Source organism: Semicossyphus pulcher, unplaced genomic scaffold (assembly GCF_022749685.1).
Source record: "Semicossyphus pulcher isolate SPU_LCO1_2020_fin unplaced genomic scaffold, fSemPul1.0.p SCAF_12, whole genome shotgun sequence".
Taxonomy (NCBI): domain Eukaryota; kingdom Metazoa; phylum Chordata; class Actinopteri; order Labriformes; family Labridae; genus Semicossyphus; species Semicossyphus pulcher.
The window spans coordinates 14366258-14391174 of record NW_027211626.1 but is presented as its reverse complement, the minus strand read 5'-3'; the positions used below and the strand labels follow the sequence as shown (position 1 = coordinate 14391174).

The 24917-nt window shown below is 42.5% G+C and overlaps 1 protein-coding gene across 1 annotated transcript in view; it reads right to left on the bottom strand.

Moving 5' to 3' along the window:
• Nucleotides 1–24917, bottom strand: part of LOC138588695 (inactive phospholipase D5-like) — a 59051-nt gene that overhangs the window by 17189 nt on the left and 16945 nt on the right. Inside the window, exon 2 of the mRNA XM_069658930.1 lies at nucleotides 610–746. Coding sequence (XP_069515031.1) covers nucleotides 610–746 — 137 coding nt within the window. The remainder of the gene's footprint in view (nucleotides 1–609; nucleotides 747–24917) is intronic.

Sequence of the window (24917 nt, the reverse complement as noted above, 5' to 3'; positions counted from 1 at the left end):
AAAACGACTTGTGATGAGTCCTGTTGATCTCTGACAGCAATATTAACATCTCTTCCTGCAGTTAACGTCACAGGCATGGAGAGTAAAGTAGCAACACCTCCGGTGTGCTTTTTCAAAGTAAAAGCCCGATTTGGACTTCTGACTCCCCTTGTTTGTGCACAACGCTTTTATTTTGAAGTGTTTCCTGGGCTGATGTTGTTGTTTTACTTTATTTGTAACTTTTCCAGGAAGGGATTTTATCGATAAAGTCACTCACAGGCTCCTTATTACTGCTTAATGTTCTATTTTCTATGGGCTAGGTATAAGAAGTGGATGTAGCCTCTGGGCCTGTGTGACCAATCACATAAAAGTTGTCATTCTTGGTAGGGGTTTTTTTGTTAGTGGACCCTGTATTACTACTGTTTACCTGCAGTCGTCCAGAGGGATATAATTATTGGATTTCTGCACCTTGAGCAACACCTTCCCATGAATGTACCCCCCTTTATTGTTGTACACCAGGGCTCTAGGAGCTACACTGGTTTGATTGCCACGTCTGGCTCATGTATTTGAAACACAAGAACATCAGAGTTCCTTGGAGACCACTTATGTGTTTACTTCTGCTGCACTCACCTGCAGTTCTTGCTACAGTTCTCCTCTGTGATCCCATCTTCGTCTTCGCCCCAAATGTCCACGGCGGAGAAAATCAGCGCCACCAGGACGGCGAAGCAGCACACCAGGGCAAAGATCACAATGCACTTCTGCTGAGACTGCGAATGAGAAAAGGAGAACAAAATTGATTTCCAAAGTGTATTTTCTACTCTTCAACACTTTACTGTAAAAACGAGGCCAAGGTGCTCCAACCTTGGCTCCCATTAGCCCGCTGCTTTGGCAGATTTAATGCATAGCTCAGCAGGTCATAACATGATATAGAGGGGGAATTAACACAAACATGTGTGGAGGGTCTGTGTTTGACTTTGTGAGTTCAGGCTTTCGTATGAGGAACATGAAGCAGGAGGGATGAAAGGCGGGTGAGAGAGTAAGGGGAGGGACAGAAGGTAATCAATGAAAACCGTATGGCGAGGAGGCATTAAGACTCATCATGTTGTATAGTAGACTAATATCACAGCTGTTACTCTTCCACTAGCTTGTATCTGCCAGTTTTTACTCATGGCTCGTGTATCGGCGACAGACTATATAAAAGAAAATACAATAACTGTAAGTCATCAGTCAAACTGCCCCCCTGGGTGCTGAATTACTCTCCTATATCCAACACAGTTGACAGGAAAGTGTTCCTGCTTCCTACTAGCAGTATTTCCCAGGGGATTCGTGAACCTCTGAAGGACCCTGGTGCGAAAAACTGCAAATAACTGTGCAAAGGTTGTTGTTGTATTGTGTCGTCTCATAAAACCAAACTCTAGACGAAAACACAGCAAATGCAGCAGATGAAGAAACTGGCAGTTTTATATTAAGTGTAATAAAATGTCACCCTTATAAGCTGCAGGATATTTGTGTTTCCACTGTGACACTTCATTTCGTCTCACCTCTGTGCCACAGTCTAACCTTCAGTGTCAGCTCGGCTCATTTGAATGTCTGTGGTGCTCTCGGGGTGATTAGAGGTGCTGTGGAGACAGAGTTCATGTTCTGTATCAAACAAGCTTGAGGATAGAATGGACCTTTTGTCCTGGAAATAAATTTCTTCAAATGAGTTTTGCCTAATTTGTTTTGGAGGTAATGGAGTTTCTGCCTGTTTTTTTTTTGTAGTCTACCGTCCAAAAGTTGTGGGAGACTTTTATCAAAGTCATGGGAAGATTGTTTTTGTGAGTGTTGATCTTTTGATAACTTTTCAAACGACACCAAAAAACTTTTTTAACCTTTGACAAGTGCTTTGAGTGCCCAAACTAGCTAGACAGACTTTCATTGTGCTGAAATATATGTGGCTCTCAATGATATTGATGATAACAGAAGTCGGGTGGTATTATGGCCTTAAAGATGTATTTTCAGGGCGCTGGTTTAGCTCAGTTGGTAGAGCAGACGCCCCGTGTACAGAGGCTACAGTCCTCATTGCACTGATTGCAGGTTTGACTCCTGGTCTGCCGACCATTTGGTGCATGTCTTCCCCTCTCTACTCCCCACATTTCCTGTCTCTCTTCAGCTGTACTAATCATAATAATCCAATAATGGCTTTTTGTCTTCTCTAGATAATGAGGTATATTAACCTGTTATCATTACAAAACTTGCTTTGTTATCTTGAAATGACAATTTTTTTTCCCTCATTGCAACCATGGCTGCTCTAGGCTTCTGTACATTTGTACACATGCCCTTAAACAGGCACACATTGATGGAATGTTTAATGTATACGTACGTCTTTTTTCTTCTTTAACGTATTAAAATATCTGCTGTGGAAAAGATCATTTAAGCATCCCTGCTGGAGAATAGAGACCAGTGCATCGATTTAAACTTGATACTGCAATCATTAGGATTCTATACTTGTCAGTGTTGTAAAGATAGAAGCTTTAACATTGTTCAGGTCCTCACAAAACCTCTTGATACTATTTAGGAATGTAAACAGTGCATTATTTTATAATTACGCAGTCTTTTCATTTTCATCACACCTGGACTGAAAGTCAACAACATTAAGTGTGTCTTTCGCAGCCTTGTGACATCATCACTCATGTTTTCAGTACAGTGAGTTTGACCCACTTTCTTGGAAACGCCCCGACTGTTTATACAGCTATAACAAATGTTTCCTGATCCCAGTGAAACCGGCCAAAAGAGCCCAAACTAATTACCCTCGAACACAGCAGATCATTAGCACAGTCAGCGAGACTCCATTCATTATCCTCAGAGACAAATCTCATATCATACACCATCGACCTCTGTGAGCAGCAGACTTAGACTTAGACTTAGACTCAACTTTATTGATCCCTTTGGGATGACTCCCTCTGGGAAATTCAGTCTCCAGCAGCTTATACAGTACAATACAATAGGAAAGAATCAGCACACAGAGGGTAAAAAATAAAGATCAAAATATATATATCTATCGATATATATATATATATAAAAAAAGTACAAAATTAGATAACAAAATATATAAAATATACACTCTTAGAAAATGTACAAGTAAACAGTGGGTAATAGTTCAATTAAACTAAATTAGGTTATTGCACTGTGGTATTAGGTTATTGCACTGTGGTGAGAGATTATTGCACATTGACAGATTTTTATTGCACATATGACCCTTTGAGAAATAAATAAATATTACTATTGAATAAAAGAAGTTAACTACTATTAACTTTGTGAGCTGAATTAGTGGCTACCGCTTGTGAGAGAGTCTGTCCCTGTTACCTCCTCCCCCTAAGTGAGGAGTTGTACAGCCTGATGGCATGAGGGACAAAGGAGTTCTTCAGTCGGTTAGTCCTGCACTTTGGAAGGAGCAGTCTCTCACTGAACAGGCTCCTCTGGTTGCTGATGACGGTGTGCAGAGGGTGGCTGGCATTGTCCATAATGTCCAACAGTTTGTTTAGTGTCCTTGTCTCTGCCACCGTCACCAGAGGGTCCAGCTTCATGCCGATCACAGAGCCGGCTCGCCTGATCAGTTTATCCAGTCTGGATGTGTCCTTCTTGGATGTGCTGCCTCCCCAGCACACTACAGTGTAAAAGAGGACACTGGCAACCACAGACACAAAGCCTTTAATATTTGATTGTGTTTATTGTAGCTAAAGACACTTGTGCGCATATTCTCTCATGTGGGAATTGAATTAATACCAGTACCAGTCAATGGAGGGTCCCCAGTGGACCGTAGAGATATTCAGCTTCACACTCTCATCCTCACACAGCCATCTGTCTGAGCTGATGTGTGACAGGGGACTCGTGTTTTCTGCGCTGGCGGGAGGAATATTACACCTAATTTCTGCGTGCAGCCACAGTTTGCAAACTAATTCGCTCTCAAACATCTGTGCGGCGCAGAAGCGATCTAAAAGGTTAAAGGGATGACCTCCTGACGATGAGGCAACTGGTTCACATTCAGAAACCTGATTGGAGAAACGTAGGTGAAGGAAAAAAAAAAATCTCCAACCTTGAACATCTGCTGCTAAAGAGCTCCAGGCACTTCACATAAGCTCACTCAGCAAAACACTCTCTGGATAAATGGAGGTTAAATCAAATCTGTCACTCATCCGCAAAGCAAGTATGGAGGACGGTCTACCTGCAGCACATTCAAGCACTGCAAGCTTCTCATATTTCCAGTCTTTGTCTCACTTGTGGATTCACGAGTGGTCGGATGTGTGCGTGCATTATGGCAGATATAAAAAGAGGTCAGACTCCAAGTGTGCACAGGGGACGGTGTCACCCTACACCAGAGCACAGCAAGGGATCAATACACCTTCAATTACAGGAAGTAGACTGACTCACATTAACTGTTTAATTACATTACATTGAGGTGGTGCACAAGTCCGCGAGACGGAAATCTCAAAACAAGGCCACGTGAGAGCGTAACTACCTGCACAAAACACAATTGCAGCAAGCCCCTAAATCTTATTTTGTTACTTGCCCATAAGTTTCAGCATACTCCCTGCCAATTATCATACCTGTAAGACTATTTGTGCAATTGTAGTACCTTCATATGTACTACGACATCATGAAGCCAAAAGCATCTTTCAAAAAAGGTTTTTTTTGGGCCCCTGAGACCAAACGACCCCGAGTTAGGAGTGGTCATTATAATCTTGTGATGGCCCAAGGTATAGGCGAACAGAAAATAATAGTGAAAAAAAGTGGGAATTAATTTGGGATGAACTGACCATTTAACAATGTAAGGATGTGAGCGACTTTAACAGGGGCCAAATTGTGATGGCTAGACGACTGGGTCAGAGCATCTCCAAAACTGCAGCTCTTGTTGGGCTTTTACGGTCTACGGTGAAGGCTGGGCCGTGTGGTCTGATCCAACAGAAGAGCTACTGTAGCTCAAACTGCTGCAAAAGTTAATACTGGTTCTGATAGAAAGGTGTCAGAACACACGGTGCATCGCAGTTTGTTGTGTATGGGGCTGCGTAGTCGCAGACCGGTCAGTGTGCCCTGCTGACCCCTGTAAACCGCCGAAAGCGCCTACAATGGGCATGTGAGCATCAGAACTGGACCATGAAGCAGGGGAGGAAGGTGGCCTGGTCTGATGAATCACGTTTTCTTTTACATCATATCGATGGAGGGGTGACATGGTACCAGGATGCACTATGGGAAGAAGGCAAGCTGGCGGAGGCAGTGTGATGCTTTGGTCAATGTTCTGCTGGGAAGCCTTGGGTCCTGCCGTTCATGTGGATGCTACTTTGGCACGTACCACCTACCTAAACATTGTTGGAAATCAAGAACACCCCTTCATGGACACAATATTCCCTAATGACAGTGGCATCTTTCAGCAGGATAATGCGCCCTGCCACACTGGTTCAGGAATGGTTTGAGGAACACAACGAGTTCAAGGTGTTGACTTGGCCTCCAAATTCCCCAGATCTCGATCCAGTCGATCATCTGTGGGATGTGCTGGACAAACAAGTCCAATCCATGGAGGCCCCACGTCGCAACTCACAGGACTTAATCTGCTGCTAACGTCTTGGTGCCAGATACCTCAGCACACTTTCGTCTAGTGGAGTCCATGCCCGACGTGTCAAAATTAGGCAGGTGGTCATGTTATGGCTGATTAGTGTAGTTCTAATGGAGGTAAAACATTGCTCTCATTCCTTCCCATATTGCTCCCTCACTGCAAACTGAGCACTGAAACAGCCAGACTCTTTTCCCAGCTTCACATAAAGAACTTTTTGTGCCCTTTTCATGTGTTTCTCCTTTCAAGAGACATAGAGGCTGATGAAAATGTTAATTAGTGTCTCATAAGCTAGAAAATTCAAATCTTCTACTAAAGGAAAAGGATTTAATTTAGTGCGAATGCTTGCTGGCTGGCTTAAAAAGCCTGTTGTCTTTCACTCCCTTTGCAAACACAGAGTTGAAGGCCGGCCCAGAGAGGGAGGATGTTTATATCCTCACATCAGAAGCAGAACTATTAAACTGTCTGCCCTTCTCTCTGCCAGGCTCTGCCAAACATCTAAGTTGTTAAGTCTGCCCTTTGCCATCAAGTGTTGGCACATCCGGCTCATCTACCACTGAGATTAAAGCTACCCTCTTTACAGTGTTTGAGAGCAGACACCGTTTGATTGGCTCTGTTTCACTTACGTCCCTGTTTGTTTTGTGCTGCATGTCACCCTGTGGCGTGCTGAAGCAAAGCAGAAGGACTGCGGGTGTATTGTGGTGAGCAATCTTGTTTGTGAACACGACGCAGAAGTCATATGTCTCCTGCGGCTTTGGAAGCACATTTAAGGAAATCGTAAGTGCGCCTACCGAGAAGCAGAATGAGTTTCTCCACAGTGTAGCCGGAGAGAAGTGTCAGTGGCCCAATTATCCTCTTGTGAGTGTTTCCTCTTTGCTAAGACAGGGAGAGAACAAGGGCCGGGCTGCTCGGAGGGAAAGAGAGGTGTAAAACCACACCATCAACACAACAGGAGTGCAGGAGAAGCATGAACAACATATCCTGGGCTAATTTGTCTTATGAGCGCTTGGAGTGCTGGAGATGTTGTTTGGATGCAAGGAGATGGGGTAAGGAACAAGATCACCACAGGCTGGAAGACGGCGCGCTTGGCTGGCATTGCAATAGACAGCCTTGTTTCTAGAGCAGCCAGTTTTCATCCATGCACAGAGATGTTTGTGAAGAAAGGAAAAACAGAATACACTTTACAAGGTAGCCCCACCTCACCCTTTTATGTCACATAAGGATACCTCACACATTGATAGGAGGTTCAGTAAAGCTCAGACAAAGCTGTAAGTGGGGATGAACAGAGCATCATGTTAAAGATACAGGTTTTGTCCTGAAGATAAAGGACTTGAAAGACTTCACCCTTTGATTTCAGCCCTGTTAACCAGAACTCTCACTGAGGAAGAAGTGAAGATCATTAGACAGCAGCTAACACAGACCCTCAGCCTGCAGGATAAAACCAGCTTACTTTGATCGCATATTAAGCTGTGCCCTGACTCCACTTACTTCATGCACAGAGGGATTTTTAACAAGCCGTGGGGTCAGAGATCTCCCCCGTTACATCGGACTCCTATCAGGAATATTTTGATCTACCTGCCCCGACTTTATTCAACCTTACTTAACATACAGAGCAGGAACATCCACACTTTGACCATAACACACTGCTCAAATATTAATAGCTTCATTCAACCCAGGTCAGCATTTTATCACCATAAGTGAGTAAGAGTTTGTTGGAAATGGCATATTCACTCTTTAGTCAGCGCAACTGAAAAAGTTGCAGTACCAGGCAATCACCATTTCCCCGTCTTGGCAGCATCCATCGGCGGTTTAATCACATTTGTGATGAGCAAAATGCCCTCGAGGGAGAAACGCATGTCCCTGTTTTTGGCTCATCCAAGCAGCTGGTCCACACAGCTGCTGGAGCCATGACAACTAAACACTCTAACGCTAACGGTATGCACACAGAGTGTATCAGATGCACTAACACACAATTAAATATATGCGTGGACATACACCTATGCATGAAGGATTACAGCCACGATATGAATATTGAGTGTGTTATTAAACCTGTCCTCACCTTGATGATAGGCAGGAAACCAATTCATGAAATGTTGATGAGGTTTGCAGCGTGAAGATGATTAATGTGTTACAGACACGAAGCTTTCAACGCTCCTGTGTTGTCCTGCAGTGGCAGAGAAGGACACTCTGGTGGATGTTTTTCTACCTCCTATAAATGGATGGACAAATTGAATCAGTCTGATCTTAATTGTATTAGATACTGATGCAGCATTCGACAAGTTGCATTCTTTAATGAATACCCCTCTGTCATAATTAAAATCGAAGAGGCCTCACTGAAAAGCATCTTAATATATTTGTGAGTGTACAGTTGGATGGCGTGTGAGCGTGATTTGATGTCACGGTGAGATATTTGTGGCACGACTACAATCATCCTCTGTGGGTGAAAACCTTTCATCTGTTCACAACAGCAGCTGTGAATCAACGCCTTCTTTATATGCTCTTCTGTTGCACTGTCAACATTTACACAGGGAGATATTAATCTGACACGAACCACAGATACTAAGCTCTGTACTAACAGTAAACACAACTCAATGCCGTACAGCTACAAGATATCGTGCTATTTAAATGAGGCTGCGATTGAAATGAAGTGCTACAGTGTAAATATATTTGGTTGCTAGTTCAGCAGATTTCAGCTTTCCATCGCACCACTGCAACACTACTCAGATGTACTGTACTTGACCAACATACAGAGGAGTGACGGTAGGCTGAGCATGTGCTCAATAGGAGACTATTTTTGTTTACTAGGTCTTTTTATGATGTTTTAACATCATGAGAGCGATCGAAATCTTGGTGAGTGCAAGTTTGTTGCTAGCCCTGAGTTTAGCATTTTGGCTTTGTCCATCTTGGCTTTTAGTTGGAAAAGAAGATTGATACCAAAGAGGTTAGGTTAAAGGGATAGTTCGGATTTTTGGACACCAAGTTGTATGAAATACTTGCTAGTAGTGTGGTGGATGCAAAGCTATCAGCTTACTCACCGAGTCCCATGGTCGGAGTTCTGGCCGGTTCCGAACGTAGAGTAAGTAGTTCCGGTGAGATGCCAGAGTCATGAAACCAAAAACTTTTACCTTACAAAAACAACATGCAGGCAGTGATCCATTTTCAACACAAAATCCTCCGATTTCCTATACTGCGCCATTTTTTTGGCACTATTTTCTCTCTTAAACAATCCAGTATCATACGTCCGCGGCTTTCTCAGGTGCCGTGTTCCATCAGCTGTTTCTAAGAGAACATGCTGGAATTGGTAATTTGTGAGACGACGTTTGTTGTCACAGAGGAAAATGCATATCTAAATGGTGCGAAGTTGTGATTTTCCTGGCTGTAGTAATAAAAAATATTCCAGCGCACATATTTAATCGTTTTCCTGACACGGCTCGTGCCCTTAGAGATACCGTTGGATCCATTGTTAAAGGTAAATCTTCCTCATCACTTTCATAGTCCGACATGTTTACTTCAACGATGACGCGAATCAGTCAGAGTCAACGTCAAACAGCTACTCGGTCGGCTTACCTGAGAAACCGGCCTGCAGCAGGCGCAGTGATACTGGCTTGTTCAAGAGAGAAAATAGTGCCAAAAGAGCAGCTCAGTATATGAAATCCGAGGACGATGATTTTGTGTTGAAAATGTATCACCATTGCCTGCTTGTTGTTTTTGTAGGGTAAAACTTTTTGGTTTCATGACCTTGGCATCTCACCGGAACTACTTACTCTACGTTCGGAACCAGACAGAACTCCGACCACAGGACTCGGTGAGTAAGCTAATAGCTTAACATCCACCACACTATGAGCAAGTATTTCATACAACTTGTTGTCCAAAAATCTGAACTATCCCTTTAAGTGACTGAAATGAGTGACACCTACCAGAGAGCTAGCAACACTCACCTGTCACTCAAAGTGACCAAGCTCTCGATTATGAAACTTTACTATAATTTAAAATATAAATATGCACTTGCTGCTCTTGTCATGATGGGAAAATGAATGTGGAGGCAAAAACATTTTTTGTACCAGGTTGTTAAATTCTGCTGTAAAGTTTGGCTCCCCTCTGTCTGCCTGCAACGCCCACCTCGTTAACGCACTCAGCTCACCTGGGCACACAGCTGCTCCTCATCTGTAATCAAGCCAGTATATAAGCCTCTCCTGCTCACATACTCATCACCAGATTGTTCGTTTCCTTCCATGCAAGAATTTCCAGCATTCATACTCGGACTGATTCCCTGTTGCCGACCCTGTTTGCCTCTGACCTGCCAGCCTTGTCGTAATCCCGGAAATCACTTTCCGTCCCGACCCGAGTGCTAACCTGCTTCTGGACCCGCTGCTCCCTCAACCACGTCTCCCGCCTGCTTCTCCCCTGTACTGTTGCCCTGCATTAACTTTAGTGCGAGCGTATTTTTGACACCTCCTTACCACTCTGACCTTTCTCCCGGCTCGGCTCACCGGCCCAAGCCCCTGGCCCAGTTCAGAACTCTTGCGGCTCTAAGCCTTTATACTGACCTGAACTGTTCTACCTGTTGTATTTACAAGTAAATATTACCAATGTTCCTTGTTTCCCTGAGTGCTGGATTTGGGTGCTTGGCCTCTGCACCAAGGTCTATCATCAACTAGTCTATTATCAGAATGAAAAATTAAGCTTCAGTCACACACCTTGAAAGTGTGTGCAAAAATGCAATACGAATAAATCAAGTGAAAGTTAAAGGTGTACATGGCTGCAGAGAAGTTCGGGCTGATTGACAGTAGATTCTACTTAGATCCCAATATGGCTGCTCTGTGGTTTAAGCATTTGCATCTGCACACACGTACATTGTCTCCTTGCATGCAGGTTGTTTGTGTGCAGGAGCTTTTGAATGCCAGAGGTGCAGAATAAGTGACAGTAAGAGAGAAATGTCAGACAGTGTGCTGTCAGGCTCTCCAACTGCTGAGCAGGCAAGTTTCTTGGTGTGTACGTGTGCAGGAGTGTGCCTGGATGCTTCAAGCTAAACGCTGGGAATGCAGTTAATTTCCAATAAACTGTCTGGCTGCTCTCTCTCTCTCTCTCTCTCTCTCACTTGTCATCTCTTTTTAGCTCCGTGTAATGAGTTGAGCCAGATTTGATAAAGTAATGCTTGTCGTTTTGTTTACTGCCGGAGTCTGTGTCCTGTCTCCTACGTCTATTTCTGTCTCTGTTTTCCCCCTCACCTTCCAGGGTATTCACTCCAACCTTTTCATTCAAAGTAACGAGAAAAAGAGGGTGAGTGCTCAGTAGAAATAGTGATATGTTTCTGTTCAGTTTAAGTCCTCTAGCAGTGGTGACGAGACAACTTCATGAGAGGAGTGGATTTATGTATGTCCTGCTTACAGCTATGGAAATCCGATGAGATTACATTACAGTAAGTGGACGGTTAGCTTAGCTTAGCATAAAGAGTCAAAACAGGTGGTAACAGCTGGGATGGCTCCCTCTAAAGTCTACAAAATCAGTCATTGTTTCATCCATAGAAGCAAAGTGTAAGAAACTTCCATTAGGGTTACCCAACCAAAAGCTCTACTTCCTCTTATCGGCCCCCAGAGCCCGTCTGTCTGCGCCGTCCTGGCAAAGAGCTGGATGATTTGATCATCATTAAGACAAGGTTACAAGAGAACCATCTTCATCAGTCATGAGTCCTTTTTAAAATCTGTGATCAAAACATGACTGATGTTTCACTCCAGGCTGTGAAGAGAGGTGGGTTGAAGGTATGCAAAGCGATTAAGTTTGCTTCTTTGTTGAGTAAGCATTGAGGCAAAATGTTGCTACGTAGGGGCTAATATTGAAGGACCGAGCAACACCAAAACAAGTCGTCACATTGCTTTTGAAAGGCTGAGTGTGCACACGGGGGATGGACATGGAAAGCAACACAGACTGACAGGAAGGTGGCAGCTGGGGCGGACTTTGGTGCAACTAAAAAATGCTTTAGTGAATTTCTGTGTGCATTATCCTTTTACATGCACAGTATAAAAGTTACACAGCTTTTGGAAAACGTGTTCAAGTTCACAAGGTACGTAAGGTATAAGCCGAGTGAAATATTTACCTCTTTCCCACTGAAATTAGTGCGTTGACGCTGGTTTTTCAGACCCGGGAGACCTGCTTATAGATGCCGATTGTGTATTTTCCCATTGCCAGTGAAGCATACTCCTGTCAGTCTCTTTTCTGCTGCGTCACTGTCTGACGTCACAAACGCGTCCGAAACAGGGTTAGTAAACAGTGAAGATGTTAAGGTGGTCAGAACTTTATTGTATCTATGACTCATTCAGTCTGTTTATCAAACTCGGCGCAGACAAATTTGGAACGATGTTCGAGCGCTGCTTGGACGGAGACAGCGGGAATTTGTAGCTGAGATGACAAGGAGTCGCAGAAGTTACCAACAGAGCATAGCATCACGTTGGAAAGGGGGCGGAGATTAGCGTGTCAACACGGGTTTTGTGTTCCCATCAATGCCGATCAGAGCCGAGGCAATATTTACCCTACCCTACCCTACTGCAGAGTCATTTGACCCGGGTCCGAATGCCGATTGTAGCCTTTCCCATTAAGCAAAAAAGCAGAGTGTTCACGGGTATTTTGACTAGTAGGAAAGCAGTTATAGAAAGTGTTCAAATTTGCACATATAATGCAAGATGAAAATTCACAGTGCCATCCGTCTGAATGCTCCGTTTTAGCTTTAATGATTAGTGTTACTGGTCTTTGGAGCCATTTTAGCCTGTTTAGCACATTTGATTTGTCTGTTATATGTCTTGCCCTTGTAACTTTTGTCAGTTTGTTGCACTGGATAGATAATATTATACATTATACATAATATAATTCTCAGCATCTCAGTCTTGAAAGAATAATTTTACTATTTCAAAGACATTTTGCCATCCATCATTGCTTCAATACTGCAGCATATTGCAAGATCTGCTGCCCCCGATTGAGCTCGACATGATGCCAAAGACATTTTTTTAAGCACTTTGTTAACCAAATTAAAATTTTTCACCTCATAAAACCTCATAAATACTGCGGAGAAAGTCCCTCTCTTGAACTGACAGTGTGCTGCTCCATTCGAGCTGTCAGACTTGGTCACCTTTGAGCCGCTGCTCCTCCAGCCTTATGGAGAGTGACATGGAGTGCTCCTCTCCAGAGAGACACTGTGCTCTTAGTTCGTCTCACTGTCTCTCTGCTCGGGTCTCCTGAGTGAACCTGGGGCTCTGAGTGCTCTGCCAGTCGGATGAGCAGTCAGAAAGATCTGCGCTTACTCAAGCACAATCCCGGCAGCTTTAAGAGGATGTCACTACATAATAATAGAGCTCGCACTTATAAAGACAAAGGGCTGTTTATGTAGATTCTCTGCTGTCCAGGTCGTGGGATTTTTAGATAAACGCAGCTGGTCGTGGTTTATAAAGTCGAACAGCTGATGATAAAGCCTCCCGGATGAGTATGAAATGTTAAGACTACAAAGCGAATCCAGTTGACTTTGAATCACAGAGTACAGTAACTGGTTGGCTCAGGGCCCTTTTTCCATCTCTGGTTAATTTAAAAAAGTAGTGATCATCTCAGCTTGACGTCACCGGTCAAAAAAAAAGAAGGAAATGAATGACCAGACTTTTGGCCTTTAGTCTGTTATGGCTGGAAGCCCAGACTTGCATATCTTTGAAGATTTTCCACTATCAGTCTGTGTGACAGCTCAGTAAAGTCCTGTATTTGTGGATCTGCTACAAAAAAACCCTCGCGACTTTAATCCATTAGCACTAACCAACAAATTGTAGACATAAATATATAACTTTTCTAGTATAATAACCTCCCCAGTGTAAGCTTATTCAATAAAATCTCCTGTTGACGAGGTGGGCTTACTCTAACACATTTAATGACCAAAAATGTCTCGTGTTTTGTCTCGTGAATTCTTCCTCTCAGCAGCTTAATAAAAATGAACTTCTATTGTGTTCTACCTCATTCATACATATATATACGATATTTTGTCTAGTGACGTTTTCATCTTAACAATGGCGTTTCAGTTAGTTTTTAATTTGAGGGAAATATGCTTAGTCTATTTGTTATTTGTTTTCCTGCGGGGCGTTAGAAGAAGAGACCGTTAGCTTAGCGTCATGTTCAGGAGGAGAGGAAGCAGGAGGAAACAGGTAGCTTTGCAAACACAGGGAAAAGATTCCAGGAAGTTAGAGCCCACAACTTATTTTTAGACTTCACTGGTTTCAAACAACACATAAGATATAAAATATTCATTTGTGAGTTCAAGAGTTGATAGCAGACGACATGCTTTTCCTTTGGACAGAGCCAAGCTAGTTCCCCCTCGCTAACTGGCTGCTAGCTGTGGATTCATATTAAGCATACAGACAGGAGAGTAGTATTTTGTCAACATAATCTTAGCAGAAAACAGAACAGGTGTTATTTCACACAAGTTGTTCCTATCTTTTTTTTCTTTAAGTCAACATGGTAACTGTAGCAGCAGTGGCAAAGAGCAGTCAGCTAATCAGCAGTTAGCCATTTTCTGTTGAGGTTTCAGGGGTTAAGCCGGCTAGCTAGCATGTAGCAAAACAAAACTCTGAATGGACATATTGTCAAAAAAGAACTCTTTGAATCCCTGAACATATTGAAGGTGTGTGCATTGACTCAGAGGGCCACTGCATAGCTTCATCAAGTGAATGTATTCAACTCAATGCTTAACTTAATAAGTCAGTCAAATTAATGAAAAAAACAATTAGGGTTGAGCCTCCAGAGAAAACTTAGTGCTCTTGGCAATGATTCTCTTAGTGTCAGGAACTCAATTGAAGGGATGAACATTAGTCTTCCAAAAGATTTTCCTAATTGGTGCTATTATGAATAATGAGGAGAGCGCTGCCAAACCTCTTGGTAAAGAGAAATCTCTAAAAGGTGTTTAACTGTGTTGTCTTGTGCCGTGCATGGAAGCATCTGCATGTTATGTTCTTCCACTGATTAATACAATATTTTACTGTATGTTAATGCAAATATGTCCCCCCTCACCATACCTGCTGTTATTGCACTGCTCTGCTTTATGGTAATTAAACACCGTGTCGTGTTATTTTGAAGCTTTTTGATCTTGTAAGCTCAGATGGGCTTAAAAACATTGTGATGCACTCGAGGGTTTAAGTGGCCTTCAGTAAGACGGCATAAAACATGGATGATAGGATTTGTTTTATGGATTACAATTAAGCAACGATTCATTTTTAATATTTTTGCAATAAGAAAACGTGTCTGGCTAAATGCCAACATCTGTCATTTTCACTTTCAGTCTGAATCCGCACAACATTATTGCAGCCGATCGATTGGAGCGGGGAACATCATCCATCTTTAAGACAGGTACACACAGAAGAGCGAGGGTATGATCTGGAATACTGAAGGGGAACGTGTCGGACATTTAACTTTGATACTCTTTAGCTTAACCAACCGACCAACAAAAGCATTTCACAAAATCCTTGATGACTTTAAAGACAAGTACAATTTTCACTCTCCTTATAGCTCTGTTTTGGTCTCTACCAACTTATGAGAAAATATATTTTGCAGCTAAATTCTCCACTAAGTTCATCTGCTATTTGCTAACTTTATCTGTCTGAAGTTTGGTGGTTGGCAGGCAATGTACAGGGGGTTTTTAGAGGATTTTCTCTGAGAACAGCTGCCTGCTGCGGCTGAAGAAAAAATCCTATGAGAGCTGAGAGAGTGGGCTAAAGAAGTAGACAGCTATACAATAAGAGGAAACTCACCGAAACTGCTGCCTGCTGGGGAATATAGAGTCAGGGATCATCACTATGAGCAACAGTTTTTACATTACATCCTAGCCATTCTAATCAGACACTGTGGTAATTTAGCCAACAACCTGCCACAACTGTCAAACTCTTATTCATACTGTCTTGTACTCTTACAGACGGATAAGTATGCTGCAAGTGTCCACGGAAAACAATGCTCACACAGCAGAAACTCAAATACAATCTTTTCCTATTTCTGGGGGTTGCCACTGTTATATTTCACGCTGTGTACGTTTGTTTTTATGTCCAGTAATTTAATTTCAGTGACAAATAACTTTATAAACGACTTTTGGTGCAGAATCATTTTTGTCCGTACGCTCTCGTTCGCTCACTTATAAATAAAGTTACTCTAAATTGAATTGCTTCTGTCTCAGCTATAGACTATTCCTCTGTTGAAGCTAAAGGCAAGGCCATCCATCACCTCCCCAGGCAGTCTGAGGACGAGCAAGCTGGAGCTAGACTGTACCAGCAGCTCCAATCTCGCAGATTTACTCTGACAGTCGTGCACCCTCACACCTCCGCTCTGTTCCCTCCACCTGGGGACTGTGCTTTTCGTCTCTCTATCTGCACCCTTTATCCCTGGATCTATTCCTCAGATCCCCACTTTGGTTTTGTCTGCTAAAGGTTAGCTCATTGGATTGTTAAGAGGCTTGCTGAAGTGATCCATCACCCTCCACTGTGTCGTGTTTTGACATGAGAGTCTGGGATTCAGCAGCCGTGTAAATTCTGCAGAAACTCTCTGTAGCGATGAAATCCCTAATTTATGATTTCAATCGCAGCAAAGGTGGCGAGGTATGTATTCTTGTTGACAGTTACTTTGGACCGAATAATAAATGATGTCTGAAGGAGTGACAGGCACGACAACAGGGACAGTGACAGATGCACCGTTCTGCTCAGAGAACACTACAACTGATTGGTTTTTGTGAGAACTCATCAACTGATGTGGATACTTGTGCGTCCCGGCCAATCAGGACTGATTAATGGTTGAACAGTGGGTGTGATGAGTGATTTGGAAACTCTGTGATGACCTACTTACAGCTTACATTCATCTTTTTGAGTCTTGTGTCAAATAATTCATGTGACACCGACAATTCGAATCACGAATTCTAATGCGGATGAGTCATTTGTTTGACATTTACTGCACTGAAACAAGCACGACTTCTAATTTTCAAAAGCCAGAGCAACTTCTTTTGAAGGCCAGACAGGTGAGGCACTGCAGTCAGTCTGTCCCTCCCCGACAGTAGCTCCTGGTTGACCTTTTCCCTGACCTTTTCAATAACAGACTTAAAAGAGAAAGGTCAGTGTCCACCTCTGAAGACAAATGCCAGCGCCACCCTTGAAGCTGACCAGCAAAGGATGATGTACACGTGAAACGCAGCGTGTGTTTGTGTGTGTGAGATGGGAAGAAGTTGGAGAGATAGAGCGAGAAGAATCATTAAAGTGAGTCATAAAGTAAAGGATCAAAGCGTCACAACATGATGACTTATAAGGTCACGTCAAATAGAAAACAAGACAGAACCCATTGCATGCTTCTGTTCTTGTGAAAACCAGACTATTGATTTTAAATCCTGTGAAAAGAAAGATTTACAGCCATGTGGTTGGTTCTAGTCCGTGTAAATTAATACCTTATCACCCAGGGTGACCCTGTGACAAGACACGCTGGAGGCAATTCAGTATTTATATTTGTGGTTGTGCCAAATGAGCTGTCTTTGTAGTATCTGAGTTGAAAAGAAAAACGTCGCTAGAACTCACCAGAATGGACCCCCTTAAAAAAATGTATGGCAAGACATAAAGAACATATATTAGCAGGTGTCCTCAGGTGTATCTTTGGGCCTTTTGCACCTGCCTATTTCCAAACTATCTTGTTTTTCAGCCATGTGCATTGCTCTATTGATGGAAAACTTGATCTACTGGCCCACCAGTTTGGTCCAGATTGTCATGAAATTTAGTGTTCAAATTCATATCACCCTGCTCACCCAAGTTAGCCCGTCTTTTAATGAGTGTAGTATTTTGATTTATACCTGCGAAAATAATCCCCGGCATCCTCAGCTTAACTCATTCTTTAGTTCTAATAAGAAATTGTTAGCATGCTAACACACTAAACTAAAGCTGTGTCTCAATTCAGGGGCTGAATCCTACAAAGTACGCAAAGGATGAGTCAATCGTAGCCTGCGTAAACCACTAACTGAGACGCTCTGATCTACGGAGGATTCCTTGTTTGCGTCACCAGCTGTTCCCGTCCTTACCCTTGTGTCACAAAGCATTGTCCGGTCACCTAGCAATAGGTAGCTAGCTGGCTAACTAGCTAACATCACAAACGTCACAAAACTAAACTTTAAAGTTTAAAGGCCCCTTTCGTTTATTTCAACGTATATCGCTAGCTAGCTATTGAGTTGAAACCCCCGAAACTTTTACATTTAAAAGTGTATTCCTCAGCCACTTGTGAGTTCGCCATCACGTTTTTGAATAGGCGCATAATGAATCTGGGGATACAGTGGGCAATGAAGGATGCTCCTTTGTGGCTCGGGAAAAGGAGGACACATTGGCCGGCCGCATCTGAAGGAGCCTTTGAAATGGGACAGCCTTCGATGTGTCCTTCAAAGGATGCAGCCCCCACATTCTTGGTACTTGCCTTGAACTGTCTTTGCAACCAGAAACTCTAGAGCTCTCTTTCATCTTGTTTGTTTAAAAAGGCTGAAAAGTATGAAAATGTTATCATTGCTTTTGTGTTTGACTTGTATTACCAACGGACCCTCACTGTTACATAGAAACACATAAAACGCTGTGAGCACCACATTCACTAATTCCATTCACTGCCGCTGAATTGGGACAGAGGCCAACCTCTCCTTGATGTCCATCCCAGAACCTTTCAAATTAAAGCAAATCTATCTGCGTGGTCACGACACCACTGAGATTAAGTAAGAAAACATGCTTTTTTATCCAACTTAATCAAAGAACCAGCCCTTTAAATATCTCCATTGATGACTTTCATCTGCTACAACACTTTGTTAACACAGACCCTTTGAACAGACCCATTGAGTCTGACGACCTTTACTTTGCCAATAAAGTGTTGCAGAGTCTGACCGAGGCTGTTACTCTTTTCACAAGTTGCCCTTGTACCTTAGTTATGACAAAACCACCACTTACTTTCACACACCAAGGACTCTGTGTGAACTGTGACCACTTGTTATGAATCATCATTTGTAGTGAGGAGTACGTAAACCTCCGCCTGAGAGCATCCAAGCTGTACATCCTCTGACAACTTCAATTTACAAACATTCTGGAGGGTCTGCGGTGATTTTACACACATTATGTGGCTTGTTAATTGATAAACACATCTCCCTTTCATATTAGCTTCAGCAGTATCAGCTGCTATCATGCACTCCATGTACTTTCTTTCACTCTCTCTCTTTGTCTCCCCCCTCTTTGCCAAACAGCCGTTCCCATCGATCCCAGCACAGCTCTCAAGATCAATAAGTCAATTAAAGTCCCATTAAGATGACATGAGAACCCTGCTGACCATGATGAGACCTGAGCCCACCCTTCAAACACCCAATCAACGCTCCATTCAGTCAGACCTGTCCGAGCCCTTCCCCTCGGTCCAGTCTTTAATCTGGGAGGACACGGTTGCATAACAGTCACACAACAGCAGCGCATGCAGTTTGTGAGCTAAAGAAAGTCTGAGTCAGCTCCGATACTGTAAGTATTTAGATTTATGCACGAGATTAAGCCATTTGACAACAGTGGAAAGGCCTATTGTTGTTTTTTTTGCTGATTCAGCTTAAAAAATAAGGAAAATATGAGTCAGGAGTTTATCGCCTTTGCTTATTTTGTCCTTTTCAAAACCTGCTATGTTCATAGATCATCCAAACAGCGTCCACTCGATTTGATCTGCTTCCCTTTACTCTAAAAAGTCGCTTTAACTGAACTGCACTCATTGGATACTTTTACTGCTACGATGATTTCTTAAACCTACAATAACTGTTGATTTTGGTTGACCAGTGTTGGCAGAACATAAACTTGTTTAGTTGATGCATCGAACCAAACAGTTGTTTATTTACACCAGTAAGGGAGATACATTATTTGTCCCGAGTCCTGTTTCTGTCCTACGGAAGCCCTTAGAGGACATACATCCATACATTTTATTTGCTTTGTTTCCCTATAACCAAAGCAAATAAAATGTATGTAAATGTAAAATATAACTATAACTCCTATGATCAGAGTTGCAAAGGCACAACACAGACATAGAAATAGGCTTAACTTATCTCATTAATGTGGGCAGTGGCAGCATGGCATGCGGTGGTCTGTGATATCACAGTGACCAGCTTGTTGTTTTGTTTTAAAGAACGCCGGAAATGATCACGAGATTTTGAGAACAACTGTAAATGACTCATTATCACTGGAAATCAGAGTAAATACAATGTATGTATGTCCGCTAAGGGTTTCTATACTGGCCACCTGGCGACTGTAATTTCAATACACCCTCTTTTTTAGCTTTGCTTTTGGTCTCCACCACTTCCTAAGAAATATATCTGACTGTTTAGCTGGTATATGCACCTCTAGCTTACTTTGCTTATCTGCTCTTTGGTGCTGAACAGGTCGTGTACAGTGTTGGCTTTAGGTTCTGTCTCTGAAAACAGCTGACTGTGGAAGCCGAACAAAAGGAACCCTATTAGAGTGAACTACAACAATGGAGACGCCGACTTAATAGCTAAACAATAAATGATCAGCTCTTTCACAGTGTCCCATTATTTTCCCAGAGTTAGCTGATTTTGAAGAACCTAAATTGCATGCACTTTAATATTAAGCAATTAGTTCATTAGCTGAATTTTAGTATTGGTGATTATAGGAAAAAATACTAATATAAAGTTGGACACATGTCATGTATTCTGTGGATCTTCACATAGGTGGTTGTTTCATTCAGTGTACTGTGTATTTTATCAGATATTGGAGGTGCAATTGTCTCCAGAGTTTGAGGCTGATTTATTTATTCATTGGCTTCTGCAGCCTGTGACTTGAATGTGAAGATATTTTGAGTTAACAAACATTGAATAAGTTGAATCTGGTTTATCTCACTTTCCACTGTCGTCGTCTGCTTCGAACATTATTATCTAAATTATTTATACTCTTGCTTTTAATTTGCTTTCTTTTCCTTGGAGAGCATTTTGGAACTCTGTTCAGAAAGTTCCACATAAACTGAGTCTAATATTTATCTTATTACTATTCTACAAAGTCTCTTCCCTCCACATTAAACACATACACACAAAAACACAAGCTACAAACACACAACCCATCTCCTATACAACTTCTAAACTTTCAAAATACTCCAACTACCACTAATAAAATCCTCATATCGCATTCACGCTCCTGCTGGTGTAGCGACACACGAGCGCTGTGCTTTCTGTCGACTACAGTACTCCAGCCATGGCTGCGTTCTCGACTTACTGAAAAGCAGATGTTTCTGCAGACCTCTGCGTTTTCTTCCACTCTTCCGACCATCCGCTCCCATTTCCTGCCATCGCTCTCCTCTGCATATCCATAACAGCGAGTGTATCCTGTTGCCATCGGTCACATAACTAAAAACTACACTCCGCTGCTCGTGCATGTATTGTATGTGTGAGCGTGTGTGTGACTGCATGTGTTTTTGGCGGAATAAGCAGGATGTTCAATTACACTGGCTCAGCTGGTGTATATGGACAGAGAGGATGGTTTACTGAGTACTCACCATCACACCCGCACAGACACACTCAAGTGCACACATCCTTTTGGATCCAGAACTGTTTCATTAAAGCTCTGCCAGGAGAGCTGCTCGGGCTTGATCCCCTGACAAGCCACAGGCCTCGACTAAATTACCACAAAGGCAGAGAACAAAGAAAGACGGAGAGAGACTTTCAAGGAGTCCATTCACAATAAAGCTCAGGTTCTTGCCAGGAATTATCCATTATGCCAGTTAACTATTGGATTTTCAAATCTTAGCTGATTTACAGACCAACGATAACGACAGATTTAACAGATTTTTTTAATATATTAATCAATCAACATAGATCACACACTTGGCGTCTATACTAAACGATTTCTAAGTGGCAATTCCAGGGACCCCGGATCTCACTGATACTCGTGTGAACAAATGTGACCTCGGGAAAAACAAACAAATATCGTGCCTAACTGTCGCTGTCAAATAGTTGCACATTTCTGTTTTTCCTCTAAAAACAAATTTAAAAAAAAGTGTTTCTGGTGCAGCGATTGGTTCTTCGGTTAAGATATCTGCGGCCACGACTTCCTTTTCTGTGCGCTCGTTATGTTGCTTCTGGGATTGCATTACGGACAATGTGAGGTGTACCTGCATACAACCAAAGCCAGCGCAGAGTCTGCATTCATGCGCAGATATCTTATAAAGACTAGTTAAAAGAGGAACTTACAGTAGAAAGGATGTAGAAGTCCAGTTGCTTGGACTAAATTCAGGACCACACCTCTGCATTTGTTCCTGCTTCAAAGTCAGGGTTGTTTTTTTTATTGCCCAATAAAGTTATCACCTTGGGGACAGAGAGAGATGAACTGTTCTCCAGGAGGTGCTCGGGCACAGTATCTGCAGTGCGGCTACAATAAAGCTGAGATAAAACTCTTCACCGTGACCTTTTTCAGAGCCTGTTTCAGCCTGTTGTAGCTTTTCACGATGCAGAACTTTATGAAGCACAGCAGATTTTGTGGCTCTGCGTCTGAGGTTTGGTGCTTTTTTGTTCCTACAAATTTTAACACCACAGCAGCTCTTTGACAACGTGTCAGCTGACGGGAACAATACGGTGTGTGTTTATTGGTCCTGGTGAGTGTCTTGGTGGGGACGTAGTGCCAGCAGTCTATCAACATTTCACTTGTGTGTTTTTGTTTGAATTAAAAGTGTCTGTGAATGAAATAAGAAGCTTAAATTACCTCAACAATTGTTTATAACATGGCAGCAGATTAAAAAAGATCACACGGCTCTTTGGCAATGACCAACCAATAACCAATCAGCATACTGTATATGGTCACAAAAGTCATGTGCACCTAAGGATGAGTTAGAATAAAGTTGGTGATCTTCTTGAGCTTTTTATCTACAGTAACATTATCAGGTCAAAAACCTTAGCTGCTCTGTTTTTTGTGCTAATTAGCGAATGTTAGCAGGCTAACAACATTAAACAACATTGTTGAAATTGGTAAACATTACACCTGCTGAACATCAGCATGTCAGCACTGTCGTTGTGAGCATGTTAGCATGTCGACATTAGCATGTATGTCACAGCACTGCTGTGTACAGCCTCACAGAGCGGCTAGCATAGCTGTAGGCTCCTCTGTTCCCGTCTCGTTGAATTGTTACCCCGAGATAAACGACTAAAGAGGAATTTCTTTCTATCCTTTTTGTTGAACAAAAGTTTGCTCTCTTAAAACAGTTGCATTTTTACCTTTAGTGAAGCACATACATTTTAATGTGGCCCGGCCAGCCTGTCATCCTTCTGTGCCTGCCTGCCTGCCTGCAGTAGCCGGCTGTGCTGATGCTCACAGTAATGAGCTGGCACGTCGAGCAGTGAAGTGTCGGAGTTAACCCAGGACAGGGAGAAAACTTTAAAATCACTGAGTGTGGACTTTTCTGCACCGATGATAACGGTGACAAAGAACCTGCACATCATCTGCAGTCCTGACAACCCCATCCAGATGTAGCCATTAAAAAGCTCAGATTTTATTGTGGTGTAAAATTTCTCCTCCACAGAAACGATAAGGTCATTCTTTATTGTTAGTGAATACGTGTTGCGGATGAATGTGGCTTTTTAAGATTATGCAAAAAGAAAAATACAAGCGCATCTTTGTTGATCTCTCCGTGCACGTTGTGTCTCTCCTTTTGGTCAGATGAATGTGGGTTTTTTAATCTCCCAGTGACAGGAGCCATAATGAGAATTGATGCAGAGTGAAGCTGTTATGAAATACATGAGCAATCACACTTTTGTTGTGGAAAACACTGAATTATCAGGGACGTGAACGCAACTAAGAGGCCTGTACACGCTGAATATCAAGTGCAACAAAGCACAAGGCTTTCGCATATAAGTGCTCAGTTTACAGCTGTGAATAATGTGCACACCTGGTCTCACAACACCATCTGTCACACATAAAACAGCTGTATTTATGTATTATTACTGAAGTCAGATTTATACTGTGTTACCCTGTTCTCTCCTTTTCTCCTCTCCTCTGATGTAATAAAGGTCCATCCATAATTAATGCTTTGATAAATCAGACTGTGCGTCCTCTGCTAAGATCTTGTAATGTTCTGAGAGATGTTGTTTGTTTGGAGTGGTTAAACCCTTGTTAGCACAGAGTGATGGATAATGTGTCCGTCCACAGATCATAGTCAGTCGATCCGGGAGGAGTGTGTACGTGTAAATGTGTGACTGTGTGTGGGGGTCAAATCAGTGCAGAGGAGGGTGGAGCTGCTGACGTGGCATGCTGCATCAAACCAACAGGTGCTTTTTATCCGCACAGGCACTCTAGTAAAACACACACGGGTTGTGACTTCCATATTAATAATTTAGAACATCAGCGTTTCTGTTTTTGGACATGCTTCAAAGAAAGTATCTGGAGGACCCATGCTCCTCTGGCTTTTGAGTTTCAGACGTCAAATAAATCTGTGTGAGATTTAAAGCGACAGCGGACTGAATTCTGTCTCTTTGGTCGTATCTCAGGACGTTTTGAGTGATGCTTTAATCCAACTGTCACTCCACTTTAAAAGTGAACATCAGCTAAACTCTCAGTGCAAGGAGACTCCTAAAGAATTACTAAATACTACATTACCCATGAGCCGCGTCAGCCTTTGTAGCGCATAAGATATCACGTTTACTGCTCGGTTGTCCAGTTGTTCTACCGGCAGTGATAATGATGCTGTCTGCTCTCATATAACAGTGTTAAAAAGGTAGCTAATATTTCACACCATCTGGAGGGCGTTGTTTTTATAGCACAGCAAAGAGTTATGATGTGATTGAGGTGGTGGAAGTGGGTTTTAGCGGCCGCAACCGAACCACTCTGTATCTGAACTATGTCGTAGTTTCAGTAGGAATAATAGACCCCTTTCAAATGTTGTGATGTCATTGCAAACCACTGGCGTAGTTTATAATATTCGTTTGGTTAGTTGCAGAGTGCTGTGCTGGTGTTAATAGCAGTCACTGTCACTGGTGCACAGGGATGCTTTTATGAATGACAGCTGTATCATATTAAAAGGCCTCTTTATCAGTTGTTATTACTACAATTAGGATGCGTCAGACAATCATCTCTTTCTATCACCACATCTGCAGCAACAGGTGTTCTTTTGCCACAATGATAAATGCATGGTGAAATGTACGCAATGTTTGCTCTTGCAAGACGTTTGGCTCTAAAATGACTGCTTAACACCGTGGCCTAAACGAGGACCTAGATTTTCTTGTGATTTGACGGTTGCACATCATTAGGTTTAGGCACCAAAACTTCCTGGTTAGGTTCAGAAGAAAGATAGTGGTACGGTTAAATACTTAAAGGACACTGTA